Source organism: Tamandua tetradactyla, chromosome 14 (genome assembly GCF_023851605.1).
Source record: "Tamandua tetradactyla isolate mTamTet1 chromosome 14, mTamTet1.pri, whole genome shotgun sequence".
Classification (NCBI taxonomy): domain Eukaryota; kingdom Metazoa; phylum Chordata; class Mammalia; order Pilosa; family Myrmecophagidae; genus Tamandua; species Tamandua tetradactyla.
Window position 1 is genome coordinate 79440638 of NC_135340.1, and position 19536 is coordinate 79460173.

The 19536-nt window shown below is 36.3% G+C and overlaps 1 protein-coding gene across 2 annotated transcripts; it reads left to right on the forward strand.

Moving 5' to 3' along the window:
- The first annotated feature begins 772 nt into the window (after positions 1–772).
- LACTB (lactamase beta) lies at positions 773–19190 on the forward strand. Of its 2 annotated transcripts, XM_077128136.1 has the most exons (6): positions 773–1182; positions 1612–1678; positions 3187–3377; positions 3670–4021; positions 5160–5325; positions 15472–19190. In XM_077128136.1, the coding sequence occupies exons 1-6, from the start codon at positions 817–819 to the stop codon at positions 15995–15997; spliced, it is 1668 nt and encodes a 555-aa protein (XP_076984251.1). In that variant the 5' UTR covers positions 773–816; the 3' UTR covers positions 15998–19190. The 2 variants fall into 2 exon arrangements, with proteins under 2 accessions (XP_076984251.1, XP_076984252.1); XM_077128137.1 differs by lacking the exon at positions 15472–19190 and having other exon boundaries at positions 5164–5319.
- Positions 19191–19536: the final 346 nt, after the last annotated feature.

Genomic DNA, 19536 nt, shown 5'->3' on the forward strand with positions numbered 1-19536 from the left:
AATGTTTTATTAAATATCTTCAAAATTACATTTTGTAGCCACTTGAGGTTAGATTGTTACATTTAGAATTATATACATGTTTTACATTTTGCAGCAACTTGAGGTTAGATTTCTTTCACAAGAATCTCTGATCCTCTGCAGTTGAGAAATCAAAGGTAATTGTAAATTATGAGTTACTTTTGGATTAAAAAATTTTCAAAAGAAACATTAGAAAATAACTGTTTAAAATGTAATACCTGGGCTCCAGAGGTAATAGACTTAGAAAGGGTCTTAGGGAAATAGAAGGCATGGAGAGATGACAAGAGCGTTCTGAGTAAAAGGAGATGACTATTAGAGGTCTGCTGTGTGCCACGCGCTGTTCTACCAACCAGCTGAGGATCCCAAACTAAAAGTTACTCTCCAGGGATATCACAGTCTGGCGAGAATTAGACAAATTAAATGACACAATTGTGTCAAGTGTTAAGGAGGTGTGCGCCCTGGGGGCAAGAAGGTGTGCCTGGACCTCCCATGGGTGGTAGGGACTCGGAAAGCTTTTCTGAGGAAGTGGTGCTTGATCTGAGGGGAGGTAGGATTTTCAGTTTCATGCTGCGGAAGGAGCAGAGGAGAGGGAAAGACGAAATATCAAGAAAAGAGCCAGGCTAGGAGAAAAGAAAGGGCTCGATGCGATCGGCGCTCCGGTCTTCGGGCCTCGACTGCTAGGGTCTGGGCGCGGTCACCGCCCCCACCTCTTCTCTCCCCCGCCCCCTCCGGCCCCCTCCCCCCGCCGCCGCGGGCCGGGCCTGGGAGCCGCGAGCCCGCCCGCTCGCCAGAGACGCCATGTACCGGCTCCTGACTGCAGTGACGGCCCGGGCCGCTCCCCGCGGGGGCTGGGCCCGCGGCTGCGGGCCGCGCAAAGCCCACGGGCATGCGGGGCAGTCGCTGCTCGGCCAGGGCTGGGTCGGGGGCCTCGGGCTGGGGCTGGGGCTGGGGCTGGCGATCGGGGTGAAGCTGGCGGGCGGGCTGAGGGGTGCGGCCCCCGCGCACCCTCCCGCGGCCCCCGAACCCGAAGCGTCGCCTCAGGCCGAGCCGCCGCCGCCGGAGCAGTCCCCGGCCCTGTGGTCCCCGCAGACGGCGGCGCAGCTCCCCTCTAAGCGCTTCGCCAGAGCCATTGAGAGCAGCCGTGACCTGCTACACAGGATCAAGGTGCGGGCTCCGGGGGGCGTGGGCGGCCGGATCCGCAGGGTGCCCCGGCGCCCCTCTCCCGGCATCATCCCGAAATGGAGCCCTCCCTGGCCATCTCCCGGGGCCGAGTGGACCCCACCCCGGGCGGTGGGATGCCCGCGGTTCGCCTCCGAGAAGGACTTCCCTTTTCCCGACCTGACCACAGTCAGATGCTCCCCTGGATTGCCCAAGTCTGGGCGGAGGTCGGGGACCGCCCCTTCCCTCAGCGGTCGGCAGATCGCCACGCCCCTCGCCGTTGGTGGCGGGGCGGAGCCCGGGTGAGGGGGGCGGGGCGGGCAGGGTCCGGGTAAAGGTCGACCTGGAAGGGCTCAGATGAGAGCGCTGGGGCGTGAGCGAGGTTGTCCATCTTTTTTTTTCATTGAAGTCTATTCTTTACCCCTTTGCTCGTAGGATGAGGTGGGTGCACCGGGCATAGTGGTTGGAGTTTCTGTAGATGGAAAAGAAGTCTGGTCAGAAGGTGGGCCCAGAAGAGTTTTGATTTAGTGACTTGTTTAATGCCTCTCGGTTAATGAAATCTTGATGTGTTTACTGCTTGGAGGGGATTCTGTGACATGCTATTCGTTTTATATAAAGCTAGATCTACTTTAGAGAAAACATATCTAACAGAATAAAGAGTTGGATTTTCTATAACAGCAAGATTTAAAATGTGACTCTAATAGTAAATTGGAGTTTTAAAGATGGCTTGTTTCTACCCCCACTTTTCTATTAGGACTGATTTTATTGTCATGACAATTGCGTATAGAACCATCTATTAAGTGCTAATTTGTAGATAATGCGTATGGGTAGATGAAACGAAAGAATTTCCATACTTTTTGCATACCGTCAACAATTTATTGAGTCCCTATTCTGCAGGCACTGCCCTGAGTTTCTGGGGGTATACATGGTTCACTCTTTTAGGCACTTACAATCTATTTTATAACTCTTTTTTTTTTTTACCAGCCAAGGTACAAGCTATTTTTAATTTTCTGGCAAAAAGCTGAAAGTTTTGGGAGAAGCATTTTTCGTCATTTTATGATACCTTTGTTAGTGTTATTTCATAGCTTAATTTACTTGTCCATTGCACCCAAATTAGTCCAACTGGTCATTCCAGGTTTTTAGGAATTCTTCTTACAGAAAGGATGTTTCAGAAACCGTTTATAGACAGTACTACTTTTAGGAGAAGTTGATGGGAACACTAGGATTTTGAATTTAGAGAAAAGTTGTTCATCCTTCAAATATGAGTCTAATCTAGCATATATCCAATTTATGAAAAATTATCTCAAAAATTCTGTAACTGTCAATTTTGGGGGACGATTTATGCAAATTTTTTTCAGCATAATCCACACACACAATTTTAAAAAATCATGTCTTCTTTCTTATCAGATCTCATTTCTTTATATTTCTTGATTAGATTTCTACATTTTCATCCTGTTCAAAAGTAAACGAAATTTTGAAAAATTTCTAGGAGTCTTAAACTAGTAGCAGATCATAGGTACATAGTTTTTCCTCTGGCTTGAAACTGAATTAATTTGATGGTTAGCTGTCTTGGTTTGTGAAGATCTCTTCCTCTCCGTTTTTATTAGATTGCTATTTTAAGGTGTTTAGTAGAAACTCAATCAACATTCAATAATAAATATAATCGCAATAAGAACAATGATACTTCTTTGAAGAATGTAGACTAATTTATTTAAAATGTGCAATGTCTAAGTTGTTTAGATAAACCCAGTAAAGTTATCTAAATCAGATAGGAACTACTGTTGGCCATAGGGTACAATTTTGGTTTAATTGTAAGGTTTAATGTTATCAGTTTTGCTAAGACTCTTGTTCCTTTTGCTTTCAATTTTAATTAACTTATATAAAAAAAGTAGAATATCTTTTCCTTTAGATAATACACAGGATGTTCTAAGATAGTATTTTTTCAGTTTTTGAAGAATCCTTTGACCATGAAGCCTATTAATAGTGACTTTTTGCTTTTTCCCCCTGAAGGTTTAGGTTATGCTGATGTTGAGAACCGTGTTCCATGTAAGCCAGAGACGGTTATGAGAATTGCCAGCATCAGCAAAAGTCTCACCATGGTTGCTCTTGCAAAATTGTGGGAAGCAGGGAAACTGGATCTTGATATTCCAGTACAACATTATGTTCCTGAATTCCCAGAAAAAGAATATGAAGGTGAAAAGGTAGTAAAACTCACAGTTCATTTTACTTAAGTCATGCTAAATGGTTTATGCATTTCATAGGATTTTTGTCAGATTTTAATTATTGTTAATGCATTATGTTGGGTTTTTTTTTTAAGCCCAGTTGATAACCAGGTGGGTATTTTTCTGAAATTTGAAGCTAAAAACCTATATGTGACGTATTTTTCCAGCTGTGGTTGAAAGTGGAAAATATTACCTAGGCATATTCCAAGGCTACTAAGTTTTTATTGTACAGTTTAATATTGTGATTGAATTTTCATGTTTTTATAATTAGGTTTCTGTCACAACAAGATTACTGATTTCCCATTTAAGTGGAATTCGTCATTATGAAAAGGACATGAAAAAGGTGAAAGAAGAGAAAGCTTATAAAGCCTTGAAGATGATAAAAGAGACAGTAGAATCTGACCAAGAAAAAGAGTTGAGTGAAAAAGGAGGCAAATATAATGAAAAAAATGACTTTGCTAAGGCCAAGGCAGAACAGGATAATGAAGCCAGAGGCCGGAATTCAAAACCTGGCAAGAAAAAGAATGATTTTGAACAAGGCGAATTATACTTGAAAGAAAAGTTTGAAAATTCAATTGAATCCCTGAGATTGTTTAAAAATGACCCTTTGTTCTTTAAACCTGGTGAGTGTTAATACCTTCTCTTAACAAAGTCATCATTATTGAGATATTAGCTTTCTGGAGTTGATGATGGTGACATGGGTTTAATTGTTAGTCCAATGCTTGCCTTTTAGTCTGCAGTTCCTAATAAAGCCTAGCATTCAGACAAGTAGTTATTTAGGTCTAGATTCATTTAAGGCTTCCAGCTCCTGTCATTTAGCTGATTTTCAGAATCAAAATATTCATAGAAAAACCATAGAGAGATGTTATAGTTTTCAGAATAAACTCTAAACCAAAGTAAATCTGATAAAGTATTACTAATATTTTAACATTTAGTTAGGATTTAAATTGGTCAACTGACTTTGCACCTTCTTTCCTTAAGGAAATGAGGATTGATCAACATAATTTATTTCCCAAAGAAGTTAATATAAAAAAATTATATTTACTTTTGTATATTTTTTGGTATGGTGCCTACTAAAAGCACTTAATATCATTAAAGTTATCATGGGTAACTTTTTCATTAAAAAGTTTTTTACCTTGAATGGATATATAGGTATGATTTATAAGGACAAAAAAAATGTAATTATGGATTTTATTTTTAAAACATTTCTACCCATTTTTAATGTAGATTGTGCAATCTAAGATTCCAGAATTGAAAATAGTATAAAGGTTTGTATTTGAGATAATATATGTATTTGAAACAAGGTTTTAATATATCTCTGTATTTTATTAAAATAAGAACTAGTACACTTATTCATGCTTTAAAATATGGGTAGTAAGTATATTAAGAACAAGGCTTTTGACTCAAGAAACCAAATTTGATTACCTTCACCTTCCTGTTTTGTTGCCATTTGAAGGATTTCTTGTTTTGTTTTGAGGTAGGATTTGTTTCTTTATTTCATTATCATAGAATGGGGCAGATTCATGTGAAATTTTAAGTATACTGGTCATTATTCTTGTGTCAGAGACATGGAATAGGCAAGATCATTGCAAAGTCAACTAAATTTACCAGTGATCTAATATCCATGATTTTCCCCTAAATACTGAATTAAAATACTCCAGTTTTAAAGGTATGCCAATTTTCAGTAGGAAAACATTTGACATATTTTAAAATAATAATCAAGTGTTTTCTTTTTTTTCCTTCTTGCAATGATGTCTCAAGGTAGTCAGTTTTTGTATTCAACTTTTGGTTATACCCTACTGGCAGCCATAGTAGAAAGAGCTTCAGGATATAAATATTTGGACTATATGCAGAAAATATTCCATGACTTGGATATGCTGACAACTGTGCAGGAAGAAAATGAACCAGTGATTTACAATAGAGCAAGGTAAATGAATACCTTCTGATGTGTCTAGCTATGTCTCATCTTAACGCTGTGTTATCAATTAAAAGTCACATTTTCCTGGTCTCCATTCCAAAATCAACTTGACATGTTTTGAGAGCGTTTTTACATGTCTATTTTTCCATCTATATACTGAGGGAACTAAAATGTGTTTGTAAAGTGCCCCAAGATTCTTTAGATGAAAGACAGCAATAATAATTCAAGTGCACACATTACTCAACTAAATTTACACCCATTGTGGGCATCAGTAATTTGCTCTTCAGTCATCCTTTTTTTCTTTTATCATTTAGTTAATAGTTTGTGACATTTTGTGATGTTTTAGTATTTTAACTTTTATTTCAAAATAATTTTAGACTTATAGAAAAGTTGCAGGAATAGTACAGATAATGTAGAGGACTCCCATATATCCTTCACCCACATTCCCTAAGGGTTACCATTTACATTTGCTCACTCTGTTTTATACCCTGTCTATCCATGATTTTTTTTTTCTGAGCCATTTGAAAATAAGTTTCAGACATGGTACCCTTTATTCTTAAATAAATGTGCATTTTCTTAAAGCAAGGACATTCAGGAAATTAACCTTGATACCATGCTTTTATCAAATACACAAACCTTATTCAAATTTTGCTAATTGTCTCAATAATGTGCTTTGTAGCTAAAGGGAAGGAAAACATTTTTTTTTGGTCTAAGATCCATCCATTCCAGGTTCATACATTGCATTTTGTTTTCATGTCTCTTGTTGATATTTTTGAAGAGCATTGGCCTGTTATTTTGTAAAACGTCCTTTAATTTGGGTTTGTCTGATATTTCCTCGGGTTATGAAGCTTTGGTAGAATACCTCAGGACTGATGCATCCTTCCCGGAGCTTTACAGCAGGAGGTACATGATGTCAGTTTGTCCCATTAGTAGTAATGGTAGTGTTGATCCTTTGTTGAGGTGGTGCCCATTGGGTTTTCCTACTGTAAAGTCACTATTTTTCCTTTTGTAAATATGTATGCTATGGCGAGATAGTTTGAGAGTGTATAAAAATCCTTCTTTTCATCAAACTTTCACCTACTAGTTTTAACTTCCATTGATGATTCTTTACTGAATCAGTTAATTCCATCATTTGTTCTATATTTATTTAAAGTATTTATTTAAAAATATTTAAGTACTTTTTTATTCATATCACTATGTACTCATGGCTTCTTGTTTTATTCAGTAAGTTATCATTTAAATCCTTAGTTTTAAAAATATTTTGTATATAAAATATTAAAAGGTAAAAAAAAACTATTTGTAAGGGTAAATGGTTGTTTGGTTTTTTGTCTATATGTTTGTTTTTGTTGTTTTTTGGGGAGGGAGGGAGAAATGCATGGTCTGGGAATCGTCTATATGTTTTTAATCAAAGAGTTTTGTTTGGTTTTATGTGTGACGTTAAAATGGATCTTCTTATTTGGGTTATATAAATCCCCTGCTATATTCCATTTGCAAGGGTAATTAAGATTTTTAGTTAGTTGTAAAAATACTACTTAAGTGCCATATAACTAAAATAATTGAACATTTAAAAATACCTAGTTTTGAAAAACTGTTTATAGTTAGGTGTCCTTTAATATGTTTATTCAGGCACTTTTTAGTCATAAGGATTAAGATTTAGAACATTTAAATCATAGTTTCTCCCAATTTTCTTTCATAGCTTTTAATAGTGATTTATCAAATTGGAGTTCTTTATGTAAATTTGGTTGAACATAAGAATAAAATTCTAGGCAAATTGCTCAAACAGGTGGCAATATAATTATGGAGAAGCTTCAAAACACTGAGCTTGATAAATTAGCTAGAATTTTTATCCTTACAAGGTGAAGATGCTATGATTTTAGAAAAATTTATAATCTGATTCATTGACCACTATTATAGAGAAGGATTTAGTCAGCTTTTTAGCCTTTTAATATTTTAAAATTAACTTATACTTTGTGTTATGGAAGGGTTTTATGATTTATAGTTCTACATTGTCTAAAATAACTCAAAATAACAATAATTTACATTAAAACAATCTGAAAATGCTAAAAAGTTAAATGAGCAATTGCAATGAGACAGGGTTAAAATAATGTGAACCAAATACTTAAAGATCCTTATTGGAACTGGTATACTTCAAAAATCACACATGGAAGCACTTGAATAACTGGCTTTCAAAACTATTTTGTTATTTTATAAAAATGTGAGCTTATTTTACAGAGAGAAATTCCAAACTTTTCAGACAAATAATAAAAATTAAGTTGAATACAGTGTTAAAAATGCAACAAAGATGGATTTTGCTCTTTAAAACAATTTGGAGTTTTATTATTAGAGGAAAAATATTTGAAAAGCAAATGCTTGGTAACTTTTCAAACATCTTTAATTCAGAAAGATCAAGAAAAACATACTAAGGAAAGGGCAGTTATGTTAAATGTTAGCAGGCTAAATCAGGAATTTATAAAATAGCCTGTTCAATTATCTCTTAATTGTTTATGGTTTAAATTATTCAAATTAGGTAATTGTGTTCTTTACTGATTTTTTCCCTTCCCTTTTCCCCCCTGCAGGTTTTCAAACTAAAGGTTAGGTCAATTAGTGAGTTTGGAAAATCAGTTTAGTGGGCTGAGTACCAGCATCCCTTTCTTTAGTGGAATAGAGTTGAATAGAAAATAGAGTGCATTGCATGTAGTAAGGATAAATAGAAAATTAAGGTAAAGGCTAGGCTGCTGTAGCAAAGAGACCCCAAAATATAGTGACTTGAAGAAAATGAAAGTTTAATTCTCTTTAATTCACATTCCGGGGGTGGGGGGGGGACACTTCATATTGGCAGACAGCTCTGCTCCATAGTCATGTGGGGTCTAGAGTTCTTCCTTGTTACTTCCATGATCAGTATGGTAGTATCCCCATCTGTATGATTGAAGCTAAATCTCAACTCCATCGGTGTTTAGCTCCCAAGAGAGTGCAAAAGAGTATGGAGGAGCATGCACTCCATGTCTTAAGGTACAGACCTGCGAGTGGCACACTTCACTGTTCACCTTGGGCTGGCAAAAATTTAACCATATGGTAACACTTAGCTACAAGGGAGGCTGGGAAACTTAGTTTCTAGCTGAAGAGACCTGTGCTTGCTGTAACTTTATTAGTTAAGGAAGAAGAGAAGGATGGATATTGTGGATAACCAGCCATCTCTGTCACTGTATTATTTCATAAAACTTATGTTTCAGTGTGCTCATCTGTGTGTGTGTGTGTACTCAGAATGAAAAAATGCACTTCTTATTGTGGGTTAATGCCAAAAAAGGTTTAAAAGCTATTTCAGTGAAATAATATCAAACTGCGATTGTATCACAATGTTTACTAGTAAAAGGTTCGTGGGAGAGAATTTTGAAGCTAATGACAAATATGAGTTACAGGATTAGTTATGGTGTTCTCTTTTCCATTCTACTCTTTACCTATTATTATTTGGGTCATTGTTAGAAAAGTAGCACATTTACCAAATCAACTTGCATATTTCCATTTGTACATACTTTATGTACAAGCGGTTTAATATAATTTCCAAAGGAAATAACAGATGAGATGGAATGTTTTAGCTTTTATGTTCCTATTCCCATACTAATCTTGTTCAGTCCTCTGTAGTATTTAGTTAAATTATCATTTTTAAATTACCAACTTATTTAAGAGGATAAAATATGCACTGCAAATCAGTCTATTTGGCCTGGAAGGTTTTTTGGACCCAGAAGAAATTAGGTTAGCAGCAAGCTATGAATTTTAATTTTTTAAGTAGCCTCCAGTGCTCAACTTCTTAAGACTCTTAATGTTATTATTACTTAGGCCCAATATTATATTCTTCTGGGAAGTAAAAAAAAAAAAAAATTGACACATACCAGAGGCTGTCAGTTGAATCTAAAAAAGATTCTCTAGTAAAGATGGCCTAAATGCATGACATCATTTTGATAGAGATCTCAACATTTGGTATGAATGTTATTTAGTCTACCAGCTCCTTGCACATGATCATAAATTAAACTTGTTTATAAAATTCTGACCAGGACTTTTTAGGGTTATTTACATCCCAAGAGTAAATATTTATCTTTTTTATCTCTTCTCTCTGTCTATATGGGTGTGTTTTATATATAGTGTTTAAGGTATTTCCCCAGAATCCCACCCCAAAATACTGCTTACATTTCTCTGGCCAAAGTTTTAGACACAAGACTACAGAATTTTAGCTGTAAAGGAGGTAGGGAAATTAATTTTTGGCTGGGTACATTGTCCTGAATAAAACTGTGTTTTCTTAAATGAAGAATAGGAACCTGAATTCTGTGTAGACAAATAGAAGCCTCAGCTGAGTAAACGAAATAACCCTTTAGGCAAACAGTCCACAAGGAAGTGGAGTGAATATTCTTGCCATTGAAAGACTCAATTTGTTGATGGAGAATTTTTAATCAAATCATTAGCTTGTTTTTAGACCCTGTTCACATGTTTTATGTGTGTGGTACAATGCTTGCAAAAGTCTTTAATTTGATCATTGGGTGGAACCAAAACCAAGTAGAATGAGTATTTGCTTAATTGTTTGCTATATTTTGACAGTATTCACCTTCTATTTTCTAGAATGTCTTCCAGAATTATGCATGTTCCCTACAAAGCTCTTTTTTATATCTTTGGTTGATAGGCTCTCCAATAGGTTCAATCCAATATTAACACTAAATGTTAATGAAGGAGTAGTTTTGATAATATGCACTGTAAATTCTGTGGGTTTTTTAACTTCTGGTAACAATAAAATAAAAAGTGGTGCATAATTGTTTCTAAAGGTATTTAAGAAGCATTTAAAAATTAAAGTATTTTGAATTTCTAAGTCTGTAGATATAAATTTCTGCAGTTATGCAGTGTTCTACAGAATCTGGAGATTCTTAAGTAGGAAGAGGATGTTTATCATCTGACAGCATAACATCAGTTATAAACATCAATTATAAAGATGTTCCAATAACTTAATCAATAATCTGTCTATACTTCAAGCAGAAATATTCTTATAAGCAGAAATTCCTTAAGAATTTGAAATAATAAAGTTTATCATCCAGTTAAACAAAATTATTTTCATGAAAAAACACTGATATGTCTTCTGTGACAAAGAACTAAGAGATTAAAGCCTATAATTTTTCTATTTAAATTCTAGATTTCTGTATTAAGTCTACAATGACTGAGCAGTTCCAGCTTCCAACCTTGATATAAGTGGTTTGAAATAGTTAAAAGTTACATAAAGCTGAATTATTGTCAACCAAAAATATTGTTAATTCTCAATCTTAGAGTTCACTCTAAGCAATTTATTTCTCAGGGAGAAAATGTGTTTCCATTATGTAGCTTAGGACTTAATTTTACTTGACTGATTGCAATTAGAAGTGTAATCAGAGTTGAGGCAGAAAGTAACAGGGGCCTAAAATATGGCCATAGGAATGGAAGAAAGAGAAGAAGGTAAGACACAAAGCAGAGGTTAAATAAATAGGATCTAGCATTTTATTGGATGTGAGTGTTGATGGTGAGCCATTCAGTTTTATAATGCAGCTTTTAATGAGAATAAGAAATATAAGAAAGAGGTATGGAAGAAATTTAGTTTTAGAGATACTGCTTTTGAGACATTGGAAGATCACATATCAAGTTGATTCTCAAAGAAGACCGTGCTAAGATCCTCTGTAGACTTTTATATCTTCAAAGCACATACTTGCCACTCCTTCCTCCACTGCCACCTCTACTTCACCCATTATTATGACTTGGACTTTTAGGGAACATATAATAAAGAATCTTGAGAAAGAGTTAGTTTTCAAACTATATATGCCACAACCCCTCCAAAGTTATGGATTTGGAAAGGAGCCCCACAGTTGATTTTCTTAAACATCTTTCTTGCCCTATACCACTTGCTCCCAATGAAAATTTAAGAATTATTAATACTTATAGAAAACCCAGTTGTAAATTTGGGACAGGTTTTGGGGACAGATGGAGACTTGTGGTTATCTCTGTAGAAGAGAACATCTGGTATACCTGGAACCACTGGTCATTGAAGGGGTACAGGAAATCATACACTTGAGACCTAGAAGAGAGACCTTGGCAGAATGGTCAGAGAAGAGTGTCAGGGAAGTGCTGGTTAACAGGGCTGAGGGTGAGGACCATACAAGGGAATTAGATCCTTGATAACCCACAAGAGAGCTATTTAGTAGATAGGGGAACAGAAGCCAGATTTTAAGGGGATGGAGAATGAATGTGGGTTATAAGTACATGGAAACAACAGGTGTGGGCTCTTTCATGTAGTTTGGCAGTAAATGAGGAGAGAGATAGTCTAACTTCTAGCAAGTTAGAGGTATTTTTTCCTTAGGTAGAGGAAAGTTGAGCATTTTATGAACTGAGGTAAAGCAAAGTTCTTAACATGGCACAGAAAGTTCTTTGAGCTCTGACTCCTATCTACTCCAGCATCACCACTTGCCACTTTTCCCTTCAAATCCTCTGCTTCAGCCAAACTGACCTACTTTGTAGTTCCCAGAATGTGCCGGTTTTTTCCCCCATCTTGACCCCTGTGAGCAGCCATTTCAACAATGATCATTTTCACTAGTGCTCTGGATTCCTCATACCCACATTACTAGTCACCCCACAAATCTGTTAACTCAAAATGTGGTCCAGGAGCCAGCAGTATTGATGTCACCTGGGAGCTTGTTAAAAATGCAGAATTTCAGGCCCCACCACAGTCATACCGAAGCAGAATCTGCATTTTTAATAAAATCCCCTCGTGATTCCTGTGGTACATGGAAGTTTGAGAACAGCTGTCCTCCAGGACTTAGCCCTACTGTGAGTAAAGTACTGCTCTAGGTAGAGGAATTATCAATAAACAAGGTAAATAAGCTTCCTGCCCTTATGAAACTCAATTCTGTGGGAAGAGATAAATGTGTAAACAAATAATTTAAATAAGAATTTTAAATATTGATAGGAAGAAAATAAAGCAGGATGATGGGATAGAACAGGGAGATTAGATAAGGCCTTTTTGAGATCAGGCTAGTTGAGCTGAGACATGAATGATAAGGAGAGCTAGAGTGCCTTGTTCCAAATACAGAAATAAGACTGGCATGAATAAAGTAGGGCAAGGTATTGTAAGTGATGAGTTCAAAAAGGTATGTGGGAGCTAAATCATATTGAACAATGAGTCTCAATGCTATTAGATCCAATGTCCCTTAATTTAACAAATATTTTATAATGTCTCCCTTAATATCCTCAAATGAAAGTCATAGATAATATAAACTACATTCATAGTTTTAAAAATGTACACTACTCTATAATATAAAGAAATAAAAGGAATGTGATTTATAATAAATAATGGATATTTAAATATGTTAAAGTTTACTCACTACAATACTAAAAATAATAAAGTAGCTTGATACATAAAAGCACTGTAAATGTGGCATCTGCAAATGCAGACTGATACAGGTGAATTATATTGGTGCTTCAATTCATGCCTTTGGTAACAGAATTTTTCAAAATGATGACAGCTTTGGGTAAAGCTTTGAACAAAATAATATTCAGTCTTTCCACAGTTTTTATAGTGGTTTACATTCAAGGAAAATTCATAGTAAAAATGTGCAGAAAGCACTTTGTGTTTATATGTAAGACTGAGAGGGTTCTAGTCTCAGCTAGTTAAACAGTTTTTTTTTTTTACTTAGATAAATATCTGGTAAGATATTTGAAGGTCTGGCTGGCAGTCTGTGGAAAAATGCAGTCTGTTCCATGCGACACAGGACACTTAGGATCCTGGGACCCCATCCACTAAAAGTCAGTAGACCCCATCTAATAATGGTGACTACTGAAAAAATACCTCCAAAAATTTATCTTAGGGGGTTGTACCACCTCTTATGAAGACCTCTGATTGTCTTGTGGACCATGGTAAAAAGTTTAGGTTTTATTTTCATTGTAGTAGTATCCACTGGAGGGTTCAAATGGATGGGAGATGGTGGAGACACACTCTGTGACAACTGTGTAGAGAGTGGACTACATGGAAATAAAATAACTTAGGAGATATAACTGGTAGAGCAAGTGCAGACATATGGTCAAAGATGGAGGTATTGAAATTAGTCTTAGAACCAACAGAAAATTTTCTTAAAGACTGAAGAGCAGAAAGGAATGGAGCATGATAAACATATATTTTGAGATAAAGATGGGAAATCTAGTTCACTTTGGATGAACTCAGTCTCATTAAAACAAATGTGGTTACCTACTTACAATGGCTGAAGTAGAACAGAAGATTGAGAGGAAGAGATTGGGAATACCTATTGTGAAGAATACACTAGGGAATAGCCAGGAGAATAAAAAGATTTGGTAACATTAGTAATGACCACTAGCAAGAGTATATGAATTGATGTTCTCAGCTTTGTTATATGAATTTCTGCAGCTTTTCTTGACAGATAAGGAGCCAAGGAACCAGGTACCTAGTTTGACTGAGAATTGGTGGATTGGTGTAGTGTAAACTCAGAAGAGTGAGGAACCCAAAGGTACTAGCAAGACCACAACTGAAATAGTTGAAATGGCTGCTCATGTGGTTCAGGCTAAAGCTGAAAGCAATGAAATCAGTAGGAATTTTTAAATTCAAGAAAATAGGGGAGGGGCAAGGTAAATAGATGTAGGTCATGATAAGGACAGAAAAGGCAGGTTCAGGAGGCAGTTGGAAAGTCATAGTCATTGGAAGAAATTTCTTAGTTTGAAATCTTAGAGATAAAACAGTTTAAAGTGATAGTGAGGTTCAGGGGCTGACATGCTGAAAGCTCAGGTAGACTGAAGATTAAGGTCATTAACGATAGCAAACTGAAAACACAAAAGCATAACCTTATTATGACTCTTGAAAGAAAAGATCCTCGTGTGAGCTGAGTTTCTTTTTTTTTTTAATTACTTTTTAATTTTATTTTTACTTGCCTAATATTTTAAGGTACAGTCTTCTCATGCTAGAATAGAAACCGCATGAGGTCAGGCATTTTGTCTCTTTCATAACACTATCACAGTAACAAAACAGTCCCTGGCACAAAGTAGGTGCTTCATTAGAGATTGTTGAATGCATGTAATAAATAACAGCTATTAAGTACCTACCAGAAATATTCAAAGTGCCTTATATATATATTTCTAACTCTCACAACAATTCTGCAAATAAGTACTTTTATCCGCATTTTACAAGTTACGATGCTGAGGCAAGAGAGGCAGCCTTGAATAGGGATGCCAGACTGCCTTGGTTTGACTCCAGCTCTGCAACTTACAAAGCTGTGCACCTCAGGCAAGTTATTTGTACTCTCTGTGCCCCAGTTTCCTCATCTGTAAAATGGGAATTATAGTATCTACCTCCTAACACTATTACAAGAATAAGTGAATTCATATTTGTATAGTCCTTAGAAAAATGTCTGGCACATAAGAACCATATAAGTGTTAAATAAAATAAGCATATCTAGTAAGGATGAGAGCTAGTATTCAAACTAGGTTTGCTAACTCTAATCTCTCCTATTACATCAAAGAAGTTCCATGTGATGTCATTATACATGGTATTTATAATCCAAGAAATCTAGTCTTCTAACAAATATTAGCCTTATTCTTAAACATCCCAATGTATACACTTTTAGTTATAAAATTCATTTGTGGCACATGATTCAATATTAAACAAAAAGACTGGGAATTTCTCCGAAGCTCTAGTTCTTTCTGTATATGTATGGGATAAATATATCATGCGTAATGTTAATTAATACATTTTTCAGGTATTAAAAGTTTACTATCAGGTGGGCCACGGTGGCTCAGCAGGCAGAGTTCTTGCCTTCCATGCTGGAGACCCAGGTTCGATTCCCGGTGCCAGCCCATGCCAAAAAAAAAAAAAAACAGTTTACTATCCTTGGCAGGGTGAGTCGTGCCAATAAGAGAAAAAAAAAAACACTTTCTATACTTTAGTTCACAAGACTAGCTTATTCAGTTATCTGTGTTTCATTAGTATCTGAATCATACTGAAAATTAATGGCTAGTTTGTAATTTATGAGAATGTACGATCACTGCATTGAAATATAATCTGTCCCATGTATCCACTTTCCTATTCATTATCACGTGTATAGTCAATGGTAGACTATTAAGTTTTTACTGACCATTCTTATTTTATTTTAGATTTTATGTTTATAATAAAAAGAGACGTCTTGTCAACACACCTTACGTGGATAACTCCTATAAATGGGCTGGTGGTGGATTTCTATCTACAGTAGGCGACCTTCTAAAATTTGGGAATGCAATGCTATATGGTTACCAAGTCGGGCTGTTTAAGAACGCGGATGAAAGTCTTTTACCTGGGTATCTCAAACCAGAAACAATGGTTATGATTTGGACACCAGTTCCTAATACAGAGATGTCTTGGGACAAAGAGGGTAAATATGCAATGGCATGGGGTGTCGTGGAAAAAAAGCAAACATACGGTTCTTGTAGGAAGCAGCGGCATTATGCCTCTCATACTGGAGGCGCAGTGGGTGCCAGTAGTGTCCTGCTGATTCTTCCTGAGGAACTGGATGAAGATGCAACAAATAACAAGGTTCCCCCAAGAGGAGTAATTGTTTCTATCATATGTAACATGCAATCTGTTGGCCTCAATAGCACTGCTTTAAAGATCGCTCTGGAATTTGATAAAGACAGATCAGATTGATACTTAAAGATTATAGGTGCAAAATGAGCTTTTTTTTTTATATTAACTAAAGTTCCAAAAGACATGAGATTTTTAAGAATACATTTGTAATAGAGTATAATTGAATGCAGAGAATTATGTACCTCTAATGGCTTAACTTTGTAAATGTCTTTTATTGTAGTTCTTTGTACTCAGGGAAGTAACTATATTGTTTTTACTTTTTGAAAAAGTGTTAGCTCTTGAAATAAAATATACTAATAAAAATATGTACTTTTTGAATGTGTAATACAGCAAAAAATCCCGTTCAACAGAAGCCTCCAAATATTGTTCTTTTATTATGAACTGATATTTTATTATCAGCTTTAAACAACAAACATTTATTATCTCACAGTTTCTGTGGCTCAGGAATTTGGGAGTAGTTTAGCTGCATAGATCTGGCACAGAGAATCTAATGAGGTTGAAAGAAGATGTTGGCTAGGGTTGCAGTCATCTGAAGGCTTCTCTGGGGCTGGAGTATATGCTTCCAAGATTGCTCACACTGGTTGTTGGAAAGAGGCCTCAGTTTCTCACTGCATGGGTCTCTCTGTAGGGCTGCTTGAGCACCTTAATGGCGCAGCAGTTGGCTTCCCCAAGAGCAAGTGGTCCAAGAGAGAGCAAGCCAGACAGAAATCAGTACCTTTAATAATCTAGCCTCAGAAGAAAATCAACATAGCATTACTTTTGCCATATTGCATAGGTCTCACATTCCAACCTCGATATAATATTGGAGGGATTACATAAATGTATGAATATCAGGAAGTGGGGGTCATTCGGGGTCATCTTGGAGGTTAGCTACCACAGTTTACCCTCTGGCCTGCAATGAATGTCCCTCCCACATGCAAAATACACTCACCTCTTCTTGAAACCCAATAGTTTCATCCTATTGTAGCATCTTATTTCAAAAGTCCAATATCTTGTCATCTAAATCAGGTCCAGGTATGGATAAGGCTACTTGAACATAGTTCCTTAAGTATAACAGCTTGAGTGCAGTTCCTCTATCTGAAGATTTATGAACTAAAAAGACAATTTATTTGCTCCCCACATGTGCAATGTACAATGGTGGAATGGGAGTCATACAGGAGTCACGGTATGTAGCAATTCTTAACTACAAAAACTGGCCACAGATTGGCAGCTCTTTGATTAGTACTCATTGTTTGGGAATAATTCTTGTTGGCTCTTGGCTGTGCTCCCTGGGCTCTTAATTCTCTCCTCTGAGGTATCTTTCCTTTTTCATGAAAGATGAATGCATTTGCAGCTGAGTAGTTTTCTCAGCCTGCTTTTTGCTTGTACATGGTTGGGTTCCAAAGACCTCTTTACATTTTGTATTCTTTCAGTCTAAATTGGCACTGTGATATTTTTTATAACTTTGTGAGTCTCCTGTGAATCTTATTGGGGTTCATGCCATTAGGCAAAAGCCACATCTAAATATCTCTTCAAGATAAGTCCTTCTCTGAGCCTTCTGCTGAGACAGTTGAAAGAAAGAACCCTTAAATGTCTAAGAAGTACTATTGTTTGAATGGTTGGTTCTCGTAGGTACCATATTGATTCTTTACGAAGTCTTAAGAAAGAATTTTTCAGTAACACCTTTGATTTCATTTCTAGACCATGTTTTCCTGGTGGTGCCCTAGATTTTATATTTGCCTTGAAGCAGTTTCTTAATTTTAGCATCATTTGCCATCTGGAGAGGCTAGGATTTTCAAAACAATCAAGTATTAACTCCTTTTTTAAAAAAACAGTCCTTCCTTTAGCTTACCTCTCTCTTGCATTTTAGTACAACCAGCAAGAAGCAGCCAAGAGGCATATTTAACACTGTGTCTGGCTAGATCACACAATTTATTAGCATATTTTATACTTTCCATGTTGACACAGGTGACAGTGTTGCTAAATTTCTTCCATTGCAGAACGAAGTCTTCTCGTCAAATTTCCAATAAGATTTTCCTTTGAGTCTATACCTGCAGCCTCCTCAAAGACCATCAGACTTCTAAATAGTTTCTTCAAGGCTCTTCAAGATTTCACTAACATTCCCTTCAAAATCCTTCCAACTTCCACCCATTGCTTTGTTCCAAATCCATTTCCATATTTTAGGTTTTTGTTATAGAAGCAGTACTCTTCCAGGTACCAAAATTTGTATTAGATATCTGTTTTTTTCCTGCCTGCATATATTTTTATTATTAAAATTGCCACAAAACTGACCTATTAAGAGTGTACAATTCATTGATTTTTTAGTATATTTTCAAAGTTGTGGAACCATCATTATCTAATTCCAGAACATTTTCATCATTCCCAAAAGAAACCTTGTACTATTAACAGTAAACCCTTATTCCTCCTTCCCCCTAGTACCGAGCAACCACTAATCTACTTTCTGTCTCTATGGACTTAACTGTCCTGGACATTTCATATAAATGCAGCCATATAATGTATGGCCTTTTGCACCTGGTTTCCTTTGTTTAGTATTATATGTACTAGTTATCTATTACTGTGAACAAATTACCCCCTAATATTTTATAATCTCACAATTTATAGCTTATTCATATGGCTATAAGCTTTTGGCAAGGGGGTCTCAGTCTTTCACCACATAAACCTTTCCATAGGTCTGCATGAATGTCCTCTGGATTCCCTCAGATCAAGTGATCAAAGAGAAAAGTAGGCAAAAACCATAATGTTCACAATTTAACTTTGGAAATCATATACTACTATTTCTGCTAAATTCTATTGGTCACACAAACCTTGATTCAGTGTGAAGAGGTCCACACAAAGGTGTGAATAGTAGATGGGGAGAGTTGTGAGCTATTTGGTGACTGGCTTCAAAGATGGCTTATGTTGTGTTAATACACTGGGAATTGTGCTGTAATAACCATAGATGGTGCATATTGGAGAATACCATTGTGCCACTAAATTCTGGAAAATTAAAAAAAGAATTCAAAGTTTTTATACACTCCAATAAAAGAAGGGTTCTTCAAAGTCATGAGCCCTAAGCCTGTTTCTTCACTTTCCATTTTGATCTGTAAAGCTAAATAACTGGATTTATCTGAATTGGTTGAAGTATGGAGAGGGCAGCTCCCTAAAACAGATCCATTTCATCTCCTTATTTCTTATTTCTGGCTTCTCCTGATCTCTAAGTCTTGTGTTTGTCAAATTTTTCAACCCATGCTCTCTTTCAATAAACATAAAATGTCATGCCTTTCTTTAATGTTAAATTTTAAAATAAACATTAAATATTGTGACTAAAGATACATGTTTTTAACTTAATCATGTGATATGAACTCTAAGCTTTCAAACCAGTGCACAGAGACCACAGACAGAAAGTCCAACTGTTTGGAGCCACCAAAGAGGTGGCATTTAAATTGAGAGAGACATATAAAGGAAGAGCATCGATCTGGGTATCTGAGAAGTGCAGTGTGTGGGGGAGGACTGGTTAAGTGAAGAGCTCTTTGAATTTAGTGAATGTTATGAATAAGGTACTTGCTTTAGACTAATTTTTAAATCTTTTTTTAGGAAATTGTTGAAGCTTTGAGAAGATC